The following is an 11,912-nucleotide window of genomic DNA, read 5'->3' on the forward strand; positions in this document are numbered from 1 at the left end:
GTCAATTGTGCTAGAACTAAAAAATTCATTTTAGTGACCAATGACTCTTCTTAAATGTCTCAATTTATCAAAATCTAACTGAAAGATTTATTCTAAATGTATAAATGTATATGCAGTATCACCTACAAAACAGATCAACTGACTGAAACTCATTAGAACTAAATCCACAGTATGTGCACCCCTGACCATCACACCCATATGTGGTTCTTCTCCAATGGTATAGAATGTCTTTGAATGCTGTAGCATTACAGTTTCCCTTCACTGGAACTAAGAGACTCAAACCTGTTCCAGCATGACAATGCCCCTGTGCACAAAGCGAGCTCCATGAAGACATGGTGTGTGAAGGTTGGAGTGGAGGAACTCGAGTGTCCTGCACAGAGCCCTGACCTCAACCCCACTGAACACCTTTGGGATGAACTGGAACACCGACTGCACCCCAGACCTCCTCGACATCCCAACATCAGCACCTGACCTCACTAATGCTGTTGTAGCTGAATGAACACAAATCCCCACAGCCACGCTCCAACAGACAGTGGAAAGCTTCCCAGAAGAGTGGAGCTCATTATAACAGCAAAGGGGGAATAAATCTGGATGTTCAACAAGGACATATGGGTGTATTGGTCGGGGGTGCACAAACTTTTGGACACATGGCGTACCTCATAATACTGAAGGGGGTGGGGAAGTAATATAGTTTGCAAGAAAGTTTTACCAGTAACAAACGTCAAAGCTGTAATTGTAAAGTATTCACCCCTGTTGCTGTGAAACCCCTCACTTGGTCCTGTTGGAAAGAGACGTAGTTACCGAGTGAAAGCTGAGTTTATTGCTTTATTTTGCCCCCTAGTGGAAAAACAGACACTCGCACCTTTACCTCCAAATCTTTTCATTCAATTACTTCAATTATTTCAATTTTGCAGCACTTTCCAGTTGATTACAAATTGTTAACTTCAGTTATTGTGTTTCTGTTATTGTGTTTGAATTCCTGCTGGTCTTCATGTAGCTAGACTTGTCCATTAAATGTGAGTATTGTATGGACAGTGTGGACAGCATGATTATTAAATTTTGGGAAATTTGCCTGATATTTGCTATTTTTATATCTATTTTATTTATTGCTTACAAGACACTGACATTAGTGTTTGTCTCTCTACTAATTACAGCATTGAAGCCTCTTATCTGTAAATTTGAGGACAGTCCAAATACAAAGATTGTGATGATAAGATTTGCCCATATTTCTGGATGTTGTGTAAGATCAGACATACAGTATTCATAATGCTTAAACTGCTTGCCTGTTTTAATATATAGTATCATGCATTCTGGTAGTGTATTCTCCAGAATACGCACACACATTTTTCTAATTCATTTTGTACACACTTACCATTAAAACCATAGACATAAAGAATCATAATAAATATTTGTGTTATATATTTTATGGTTCAATATCACACTACCCAGATTCACCCTTGAGAGGATGAGTTTCCTTTTGAGTTTTGTTCCTCTCAAGGTTTCTTCCTCATATGGACTCTATGGAGTTTTTCTTTGCTGTTATCATCTCTGGCTTGCTCAGTGAAGATCAAGCTCTACATCTGAATTTGGAAGGTCTATTGATAAAAATCTTGTACAAATAAAAATCTGTGGTTAATTATGGTTATATAATCATGACTATTTTGGAAAGCTCTAAAAAGCTTGGCTAAACTGAGTGTTAAATCCTTTGAGGATGTCCTCAAAGAAAAGCTTGGTAGAATCACAAAGTCTCTTGGAGAGTGTGAGCCAACTGTAGAAAAAAAAAATAACTCAAGAATCTGTCTCAGTCTCCCCACTTAAAGAGACAGTAGAAATGTCTTCACCAGCTCATGAACCTCTGTATAGCCCAGGCACAGATCAAAAGCCTGATCATTGCTCTGAATCAAACCCTCCCTTTCATGTAGAATCATATACGGAGCCTAAAGTTTCACCTTCATCTGCAGAACTGTACAATTAAGGCCCTTTTTGGGTAAACAATCCTTGCTCCAACTATGGAGTTGACTCGGCATATGAAACAGTTGAAGATGCGGATGAGCTTTTTGCAAAATTCCTTAATACCAATCAGAACTCTGTTGAGAAGCCTGCAGCATTTACAGATAGTGCTGAACACCATTCTGAAAAGGAAAGTCATCGAGCTGGTGATGCAAACAGGCAACTATTCAAGCAACTCTGTACGGGGTGCTGGAACAATACTATAATCGCCACACTACAGGTTGAGCAAAAGAAGCATCGCTCCCCTACCCTTGAAGAGCTGCTGTTGCTGCTTAGGACAAAAGAAGACAGAATGATTATGATGTGAGTAAGCAGGTTGATAGTTCATCTTCAGCACTGAAGCAGATTCAAAAACAAAGCTGACCTCCAAGCCCAACTTGCAGCTTTCACCACATCCAAAAGAGAGGCATCAGAGAAAACTAAAGTAATGAAGGAAAAGAAACCAAAACCAATCGAAGACCCCACGTTCAAGAAGCAAACATTAACCAACCCTGTTAGAGTAGCAAGAAAACCTAGGCCTTACTATTGCTTTCAATGTGGCGAAGACGGCCATATCACCAACAGCTGCAGTAATCCTCTAAATCCAGTACTTGGTTCAGCAAAGAGAAAAGAGCTGCAGAAAAAGCAAGAGGTTTGAGAGAGGGACGATGGAGCTAAACAGAAAACATCCCACTCTTTAAACTCTGAGGAATTCCCGTTGAGGAGCTGATGGGAACTAGACAACAGATAAGCTCCAATCAGAGGCCTAAAGTTAATGCAGCATTTAATGAGCACTATGCTCTTCACACTGCAGTTCCAGAAGGGTTGGTTGGAAGTGAAATTACAGCCAATGTTAAACTGGAAAGAGTTGATTGCAACTGTTTAATTGATAATGGATCACAGGTCACAACAATTTCCCAATCATTCCATGATCAGTACCTCTCCGAACACCCTATTAAACCTGTGAATGATGTGCTAGAAGTTGAAGGAGCCACCGGTCAAAGAGTCTCATATATTGGATGTGTGCAGTTCCGTGTTCAGTTGTGTAAAGAGTTCATTAACTCAGAACCTCAAATGCAGATATTAGCCCTGATAGTATCAGATACACGGTCCAATGGCAGTGTACCAGCCATAATAGGGATAAATACTCTGGATTCCATTTATGAGCAATAATGTGACATTACCTCCTCCAAAAGCACCCCATTCTATGGTTATGCTGTTTGATTTCCTTACTAAAGATCTCCCCTTTTAAAATCCCTATGCAAGTAAGAAATGAGACAGACCATGACATAATAATTCCTATTAACTGTGTAATCGCTGAGTTAACTATTCTAGATTACATTCATGCAACAAGGGTGCTCCAAAAGGGTCAAGCACATAATCAAATTGTCAGATGAAACACCATTCAAGCAGTGTTCCCGTCCTATACATCCACGAGATCATGAGGCTGTTACGAAAGACTTACAATCCCTCCCAGATGCAGGCATCATCCGAGAATCTGAGTCTCCATTTTCATCACCTTTCGTGGTAGTACACAAGAAGAATGGCGATGCAAGATTATGCGTTGATTATCAGAAACTTAATTCACAAACCATTAAAGATGCCTATGCTTCACCTAACCTGGAAGAATCTTTCTCTGCACTCAGAGGGTCTCAGTGGTTCTGGGTGATGTATCTCAAGTCAGGATTCTCCAGCTTTTGTATGCCCCCTAGGATTCTGGGAATGCAATCGTATGCAAAAACGGATCACAAATGCCCCAAGCACATTCCAGTGCTTAATGGAGGAGTGCATTGGAGATATAAATATGAACAAAGTGCTGGTATTCCTGGATGATTTGATTGTCTTCTCCAAAATATTTGAGGAGCATGAGGTAGGGCTGAGAAATGTTTAAAATCGTTTGAGGGGATATGGCCTCATGTTATTGCCTGAGAATTTCTGCTTGTTTCAGACTTCGGTATGTTATTTAGGCCATATTGGATCACACAAAGGAGAGGAAATAAACCCAGAAAAAGTAAAGCCATTGAAGACCTGGCCAAAACCCCAAACTTTAAAAGAGTTGACGTCTTTCCTTGGCTTTTTGCGCAGGTTTGAGATTATTCAAAGATTGCAAAGCCTCTGATGACAAAGACTCTGTGTTGTCATCAACTGCATGCACTTTACGAGATCTGAATATCTTAGCAATCTGATTCATTTTCTCACAGTTCTTACACTGTTTTCCATACGCCGGTCAGTAGCGTACCATGGTCACTTCTACATCTTTTGCAGATAAACTTGCTTGCTTTCTCTTGCTTTGTTTACGATTTATTTTTTCACTCTCTTTTTGCATGCTTGCTTATGCTTCACGTCATCAACAGTTTTTTTAATATGAGACTAACCTCTTTTTTCTCACTTTTTGTTGATTACAGACATTTGTCTTCTAAGTAAAAGATTTAAGAACTTTTATACAACTGGTCTAGAATCATTTCCTGACATCTGCATTTTAATCTAAACTTTTCTTATCAGCCCTGACAGCAAAGTAGCTAAACTCCAGTCTTGCACGCAGATGACCCGGGTTTGATAGTTAATCATGATGAGGTTCCAACACCTTGAGTTCTGCAGATGTAATATTTTTAGTTAATTACTGTGAGAGAGAATCTATCTACATATCTTTGATTTAGCTAACATTAGACAAGTGAAGGGATGTACTGTGATAATCTGTACATAAGGTTATGTTGCTGTAACAGTTTTATTTCACCTGAAATGTGGGAGTTGAATATCTGTAGTGGAGGCTTAGAGGGCATTGAGAGCATTTTAAAGCACAGAGGAGCTTCGCTCATACATATTAACATTTTCTATTTCTGTGAAATATTTACTTTTTCATAACCAGTAATTTAATGTATTTGAAGATGTTGTAAAGATATTTCCATCATTGTCTGTCTATGAAAAATGTTTATTTTCAAAGAAAGAAAAAAGAAAGAAAGAATAAATAGCAGGGCTTCTGTCTGCCAGCTTAACAAAACTGTGTCATAATTAACGGATACAAAGAGAGGAAAGATGACAGAGATAGAGAGAGAGAGAGGTTTGAAGGGGTGTAAATTATTGAACTTTGCATTTGCTCTCCCTTCAGTATAACAAAACTGTGTTAAAGTTTTTGTACAGTGCAGTTGGATTTCCTGTCACTGTGGGCTGCAGAGCACAGTAGTATAGTGCAGAGTCTGATACAGCAGCAGAGGAGATGAGCAGATCCACTTGTTTATCTCCAGGAACTTTAGCAGACATTCTTGGGGGGAGATCTGTACTCATAGCTCCACTTTCAAAAATATAAAGAAGGAACTCAGGTTTAGATTTTGGATATTGTCTGTACCAGTACAGGGTGTTTACTGAAACACTGTAGCTGCAGGACAGAGTAACATCATCACCTTCATCTACAACTACACGAGGGGAAAGTGACTGTATTGAATCTGCCATGGAGTCACCTGTCATAGAGAAGAGAACATAATGTTTTTAACCTTTACACAATCAAACCAGAACTACATAAGTCACACCCACATTCTGATGTTTCTTAACACCACACAAAATAATTAATCACTAATTCAACACTTAATATTTCTGAAAGAACAAAAAGTCAATGTAGAACTCACCTAGTGAAAGCCACAGACACATGAATATAACAGTGAACATGATGAATGGTCTTAGCTGAATGAAAATATTCTTTCTGTACTCTGATATGTTAACATCATAAAGGTTGCTGAAGCTCCGCCCCACAGCATCACATGACAGTGTCACCAATGTTACTTACAGATTGTTGATTCTTACTGAAGCATCCTGGCTTTACATTCAGCATCACATGGAGAAACTGTCTTTTTAATCAAAGTCAACAGAAAGCTATATTCTAACTGCACAAATGGAAACATCACCTACACAAAAGATGAATAGTCTGCAATTCATTAAAAAAAATCACATTATTGTTATAAATTATATATAGCATGTGCATTCCTTTATCCTTCACCCTCTTGAACACAAAATAGTCCATAAAACTGATGTGGGGAAAAAAAATCTTTACAATTTGCAAAAATTATTACCAATAAAACATGTAAATATTGTGATTGCGTAAGTATTCACCTCATTGCTGTGTAACCCCTAAACTGGTTCTTTTAGAAACATACAAATGAGCACATTTTGACAGTAGCTGAGTTTGTTGCTATATTTTGCCTCCTCGTGGAATAACAGGGACTAGCGCTTTCTTCAAATGTTTTCATTCAGTTACTTCCACTAGAAGAGTTTAATTTATGTAATCCATGTGGTGTGCTACATTAGAACATTTCTCAGGTCACATGGGTCATGGGTTGAATACGGGCCATTTGGGCTCCACATGGGCATGTGCTGAGAGTGTGTTCATACATGGGCTGTTACTGGGCCCCAGTTGGGCTGCCATGAAAACACACACAGCAGGGTCCAAAAATCTGAGTCCACTAGTGAAAATGCTTCTGTTCTGAATTCTTTTCTGATTCCACAATTTTCAGTACAAATTATATTATTGACAACTCGAGTGAAAAGTAGAATCTTTGAAACATTTACATGAATTTCAGAGTTTCTTAGTATTTAGTTTGCGTGTAAATGCTCAGCCTCACGTAACTGTTTTGGTCAGCAGATGGGGACATTTTACGAATCTGTATTTCTTTCCAAATTGCATTCTGGGTTAATGATCTCCACCTGTGTTTGATTAGTCATTATGGTCACCTGTGTTCTGCCTATTTAAACCCTGCTTTGAGGTCAGTTTGGCTTCCCTAAGATTTTGTTGTTGTTATTTGTTGTGTATTAATATGAAACACAGGAGCCTGTTAGCTTCATGCACCAGTTTTTTCCTAAAGTCAAATTTCCATCCTGTGTTTAATACAGCTGAATGGCAGGAACTGCTAATAAAAGCTAATAAACACAACAATATATTTCATATAATGTAATTATTTAAAAAATATTGTTTAATTATTAAATTATAATTTAAAAAATGAAACCAGTCAATAATTTAATTACACATTATATATATTTGTTATCCGTGGTTTCTCTACATCTAGTGGAACTGTTCCATTTAAATTTAAACTAGTTTCTACATTGCTAAACCTAACATTTAAAACTAGTCAATCTGACAGTCTGCTTTGTGTTTTTGTTTCTATGTATTTTTCAGATTCCATCAAACTAGAATAGAGCAAAGAACTCAAATGTAGCAGTAATGTTGTAGCTGTAATGCTGCAAGAATGTCCAGAACAGAGTGTTTACTGGGGTTCTGATCCACAGTGTCCACTGGGTCCATGTTCCTGTCCTGGGGAACCTGACAGCATGGTCTTCAGAAGTCAGTGATCAGTGCAAGAAGGAGATAATGAGCAGTTAACCAACAGACTAGGTTGTAGCTGAGCTAACAACTCCTCATACAAAGGAAGCTCTGATTATTGGGGTTGATGGATGACATTCTCAGGCCATAGGGACGGCTCGGGAAAATCTATAACTGCAGTAGTGATGAGGAACTGAGAAAACCCTTTTTTATAATATGAATCAGATTTTTTTTGCTAGTTAGCACAATGCACAGTGAAGACTGTTGAATTTTTCAATGAAGATTACTGACAAAAAAGGAGTGTACTCCTCACTTCATATGAAAATATCAATCTGTCGTGTGAAACACTTTGTACTATGTATCTGGGTTTGCCGTCACTGTGGGCTCCATGGCACAGCTGTACACTACAGAGTCAGTCCCTGCAGCAGAGGAGATTAATAATAACCATAAAAACACAGAAGAGCAACATGAATGCCTTGGTCTGAGTTCAGATGTATGAACAAAAAATAACTTCAGAATGTATTTTTTGTGTTTTCTGAAACACGAAAAATGTATTGAATGTATTTTTTGATAGACTTGAAAGCACTTTTGTAAGTCGCTCTGGATAAGGGCGTCTGCCAAATGCCATAAATGTTAATGTAACTTCGATCAGCAGAAAAGCAATTTTTGATGAGGATGCTTCAGCAACTTTCAAGAGAAAATACAGTTATTGCATCTCTTCCTGTGTGCTCCTTTTCTGCCATCCCCTGAACAACACTTAGCCTTTTCAAAAATGGTAGAGGTTCCTTCTGTAAACTTTAATGCAAACTGAGAATTGACTGAGAAAAATACAGGTGGTTTCCCACAGCAGCCACTGTGCCTGAAAGGGTTAAGAAGGTTGCTACTGGGAGTGGTGTGGCCGCTTTTAATGGCTTTCATACAACCAGTTCATAAACATAAACCTGAGGTTCTGTTCCTCTCGCTTTTTTTGAATGATGCCTGTTGCACCCGAATAAAGAATATCGTCCACTGTCCTTTGTTGGTATATTTCTCTGGCCTTTTGAGAACATAGCATTACACCTTTAGGTGTAAAATGACCTTTTGCAGCACATCATCATCAGTGCCTACTTTTTCCTCAATCATTAGCTGCAGGCTCATAATTTCATTCTCATGTTTTCTTTATTGTTTACACTGCTGGCAGGAAAATTACTTTTAAAACTCCAGGACTTGGAGCTTCATCTCTGCAACCAGATTCCACTAAAGGATCCTCCAGTTTATCCAAAGATTGAAGATTAGTGCTGTGGGTGGTTTTCCAGTTAGTGTCATCCCAATCTCTTTTGAAGCTCCAGCTCTAATTGGTCTCCTCTTCAGCTCCTCTGTACTCTGACACACAGCATCTCCCTGAAATGTAACCGTAGCTTTCAGAGTGACTCGTCTTCAATGGTAACATCCGCACACCTGGACAGTGCTCAGAAACACAATATGACAAACAATGGAAAAGTGGTGTGTTTTGTTTTCAGCCAACTGCCTTCACACTGTGGTGCTTGAATGTAAATGAGCAGGAAGGAGGGACTGACTAAAGTCCCTCTGCAGTTATATTAGTCCATTGCAGGCTTTTAGATCTCATTTTATGCTGTTTACTGTGTATCTGTGCCAGTCGTTTTAGTGATGAAAAAGAGGCAATAAAATTACATTATAAACTCTTAGAAACCCTAGAAATACTGAGCTAGTTCACGTTATGTCCTCACATCATTTATGGCCACAGCTGGTTACTTCCCCTCAACCTATTACCCATTGATATGTACGCTTTCCTGACTTATTCATCCATTTCATCTTTGTATCTGTACAATCAAACTCATGTCTGGTCAGAGTGCTGGGAAAAGGCCACTGCCCTTAGCTCACATCCAGCAGAGTAACATGCATTTGTGTGTAAATGCATAAAAAAGAAATCAATGAATAAATGAAGAAATAAATTACAGTGAATCATGAGGAAAACTGCCAGAAAAGGTCAATAGCTTTAATTCAAAATAGCACAATGGCTCTGGTAAAGTCTGTAAAATATTACTTGAGCATGAAAAATGTAAATTTGTTAATTTAGAATGACTGTCTCTACTTGTCATGTTTAAATGCTCTTTATTTTATTTACTCTTTCTTTCAGCTGCATATGTTACCACAAATGTTGTTTGTGTCTGTAGTTAAGTGAGGTTAATCCTGTGGTTAATCATCTGGTGTGCAGTGTTGCTTGTCTCTGTGTCTTTGTTTCTGTTTCCTTTGTTTCTGTTTCCTTTCCTTTGCACAATGTGTGGAGGACATTGTGTTTTATATTTTGTTTTTTATTTTGCACAATTCTCAGTTATACAGATTTTCAGTTTGTCACATCCACCATGGACAATTCCCCTCCAGACCACCAGAGGGCTCCCTTACTCACATTTTTTGAAATTCTTCTTTTGTTGTCTGCCCCACTTCCTTCCTTGTTTGTGCTCACCTGTTTTGTGTTCCGCTAATTAGTTTCCCTATTTAAGTTCTGTGTTTTCCCTCCTTAGTTGTGCAGCATTGTGTGTGTAGTTGGTGCGGCTGCTGGTGTGTTATTTGCAGTGTGAGTGGTTTTTGTTGGTTTTACACTTTTTCCTCCAGAAAAAAAAGCATTATTTTACTGGTTCTGTAGATTACGGAGGTCAAATTCTGGTCCTAGAGGATCTACTAAAGCTGTTAAAGAATGAGTTGAATTAGGCGTTACAGCATGGAAATCACCAAACTGCTGGACTCCAAACCTCCAGCACCAGAATTTAGCAGCCCTAATGTAGAGAAACATACAGCGGAAGTGGTGTTCTCTTTCTACATTTCTTCCAGAATTCAAAATGACAAAGCTTTTAGCCAAGACATTCTTCATATTGACAATATTGGTCAGTTCACATCTAATGCAGCTGGAGAATAAGATCAGTATCCCCATATCTTTTCAGTATCCCTATATCTTTTTGTAAAGTACATCGCAGTAATAAACTGTGTGGCTGTCAGTACCTCTGCTTCACTGAAGCTTCACATTAAGGCATCTTCACATGAACATTTTAGGCAGAACACTGCAGAACTTTCAACTCCTCAAAACCAACAAAAGATCTCCTAAGATAATGTTTGACGCTTTCAGAACGCTTGAATGTAATGTCAGAATACTATGATAGAGATGATGATGTCAGAATTAAGTAAGGACCAGACTAAAATCAGAAGAACTGTGCTGAGAGGAGAATAAGCTGCCAAATGAGCATCAGAAATATACTTTATAAAATGAAAGGAAGAAAACTGAAATGTTAAATCATTATTTCACATTCTCACTTTAAACAAATCCGACCTTCTCTCTGTGTGTAGACTCTTCATTCTGCTGACGAGGCTCAACACTGTATAATAAAAGTGTAGTTTTTGTACAGTGCAGTTGGATTTCCTGTCACTGTGGGCTGCAGAGCACAGTAGTATAGTGCAGAGTCTGATACAGCAGCAGAGGAGATGAGCAGATCCACTCGTTTATCTCCAGGAAGTTTAGCAGACATTCTTGGGGGAGGGTTGGGACTCATATCTCCACTTTCAAAAATATAAAGAAGGAACTCAGGTTTAGATTTTGGATATTGTCTGTACCACTGCAGGTTGTTTACGGTACCACTGAAGCCTTTGTAGCTGCAGGACAGAGTAACTTCATCACCTTCATCTCCAACTTTAGAAGTAACAAGTGGCTCTATTGGATCTGCCATGGAGTCACCTGTCATAGAGAAGAGAACGTAATGTATTTTAAATGATAAGGAATGATAATGTGTTACATAAATCATACTATTTTATTTTTTAACACCACACAGAATAATTAATCCTTATTCACTAATTAATAATTTCTGAAATAAAAGTCAATGTAGAACTCACCTAGTGAAAGCCACAGACACATGAATATAACAGTGAACATGATGAATGGTCTTAGCTGAATGAAAATATTCTTTCTGTACTCTGAAATGTTAACATCATAAAGGTTGCTGAAGCTCCGCCCCACAGCATCACATGACAGTGTCACCAATGTTACTGACAGATTGTTGATTCTTACTGAAGCATCCTGGCTTTACATTCAGCATCACATGAGGAAAGTGATGCTGCTACATTAGGGGCATTGGCCCGACCACATATTGCAGTGAACAAGTACCTGACCTCTTGCACACTTGTAGCTGAATGAGAACAAATCCATATGGCCACGTTCCAAAATCTAGTGGAAAACCTTTAGAGAAGATGGAGGCTGTTATAGCAGCAAAGAGGAGACCAACTCCATATTAATGCCCATGGATTTGGAATGATGTTCAATACTCTGAATACTTTCTACACTTCTTTTGGCCTTTGGTGCAAGACTGCAATAAGATTAAACATCATGTACAATCTCTGTTTTTAATTCAGATCATTATATATAAAGGTACTATGTCTGTATGATTGAAGAACTGGTAGAGTCTATATTATTGTGCAAAGTAGTATTCATAATCAAAGAAGTCAACATCTCTGGGGGATGTGAGCAGGGTCCTAGTACTTGGCCCACAATAAGAAAACTGACTACGCCATCTTGTGGAGAAAGGAGGAAGACTTTAACACAATAAGGGTTTTGTTTGTGTGGTTTTTTTAACTC

At 38.4% G+C, this 11,912-nt stretch overlaps 1 gene segment (V, D, J or C); it reads right to left on the minus strand.

The window, feature by feature from the left end:
* Window positions 1-10,722: 10,722 nt before the first annotated feature.
* Window positions 10,723-11,213, minus strand: LOC117596948 (T cell receptor alpha variable 12-3-like; the record flags this gene model as incomplete). The annotated part of the segment is given in 2 exon segments: window positions 10,723-11,018; window positions 11,174-11,213. Coding segments are annotated over 2 exon segments (336 nt in total), but the record flags the coding sequence as incomplete, so codon positions are not given.
* Window positions 11,214-11,912: the final 699 nt, after the last annotated feature.

Source organism: Pangasianodon hypophthalmus, chromosome 4 (assembly GCF_027358585.1).
Source record: "Pangasianodon hypophthalmus isolate fPanHyp1 chromosome 4, fPanHyp1.pri, whole genome shotgun sequence".
In the NCBI taxonomy this organism is placed as follows: Eukaryota; Metazoa; Chordata; class Actinopteri; order Siluriformes; family Pangasiidae; genus Pangasianodon; species Pangasianodon hypophthalmus.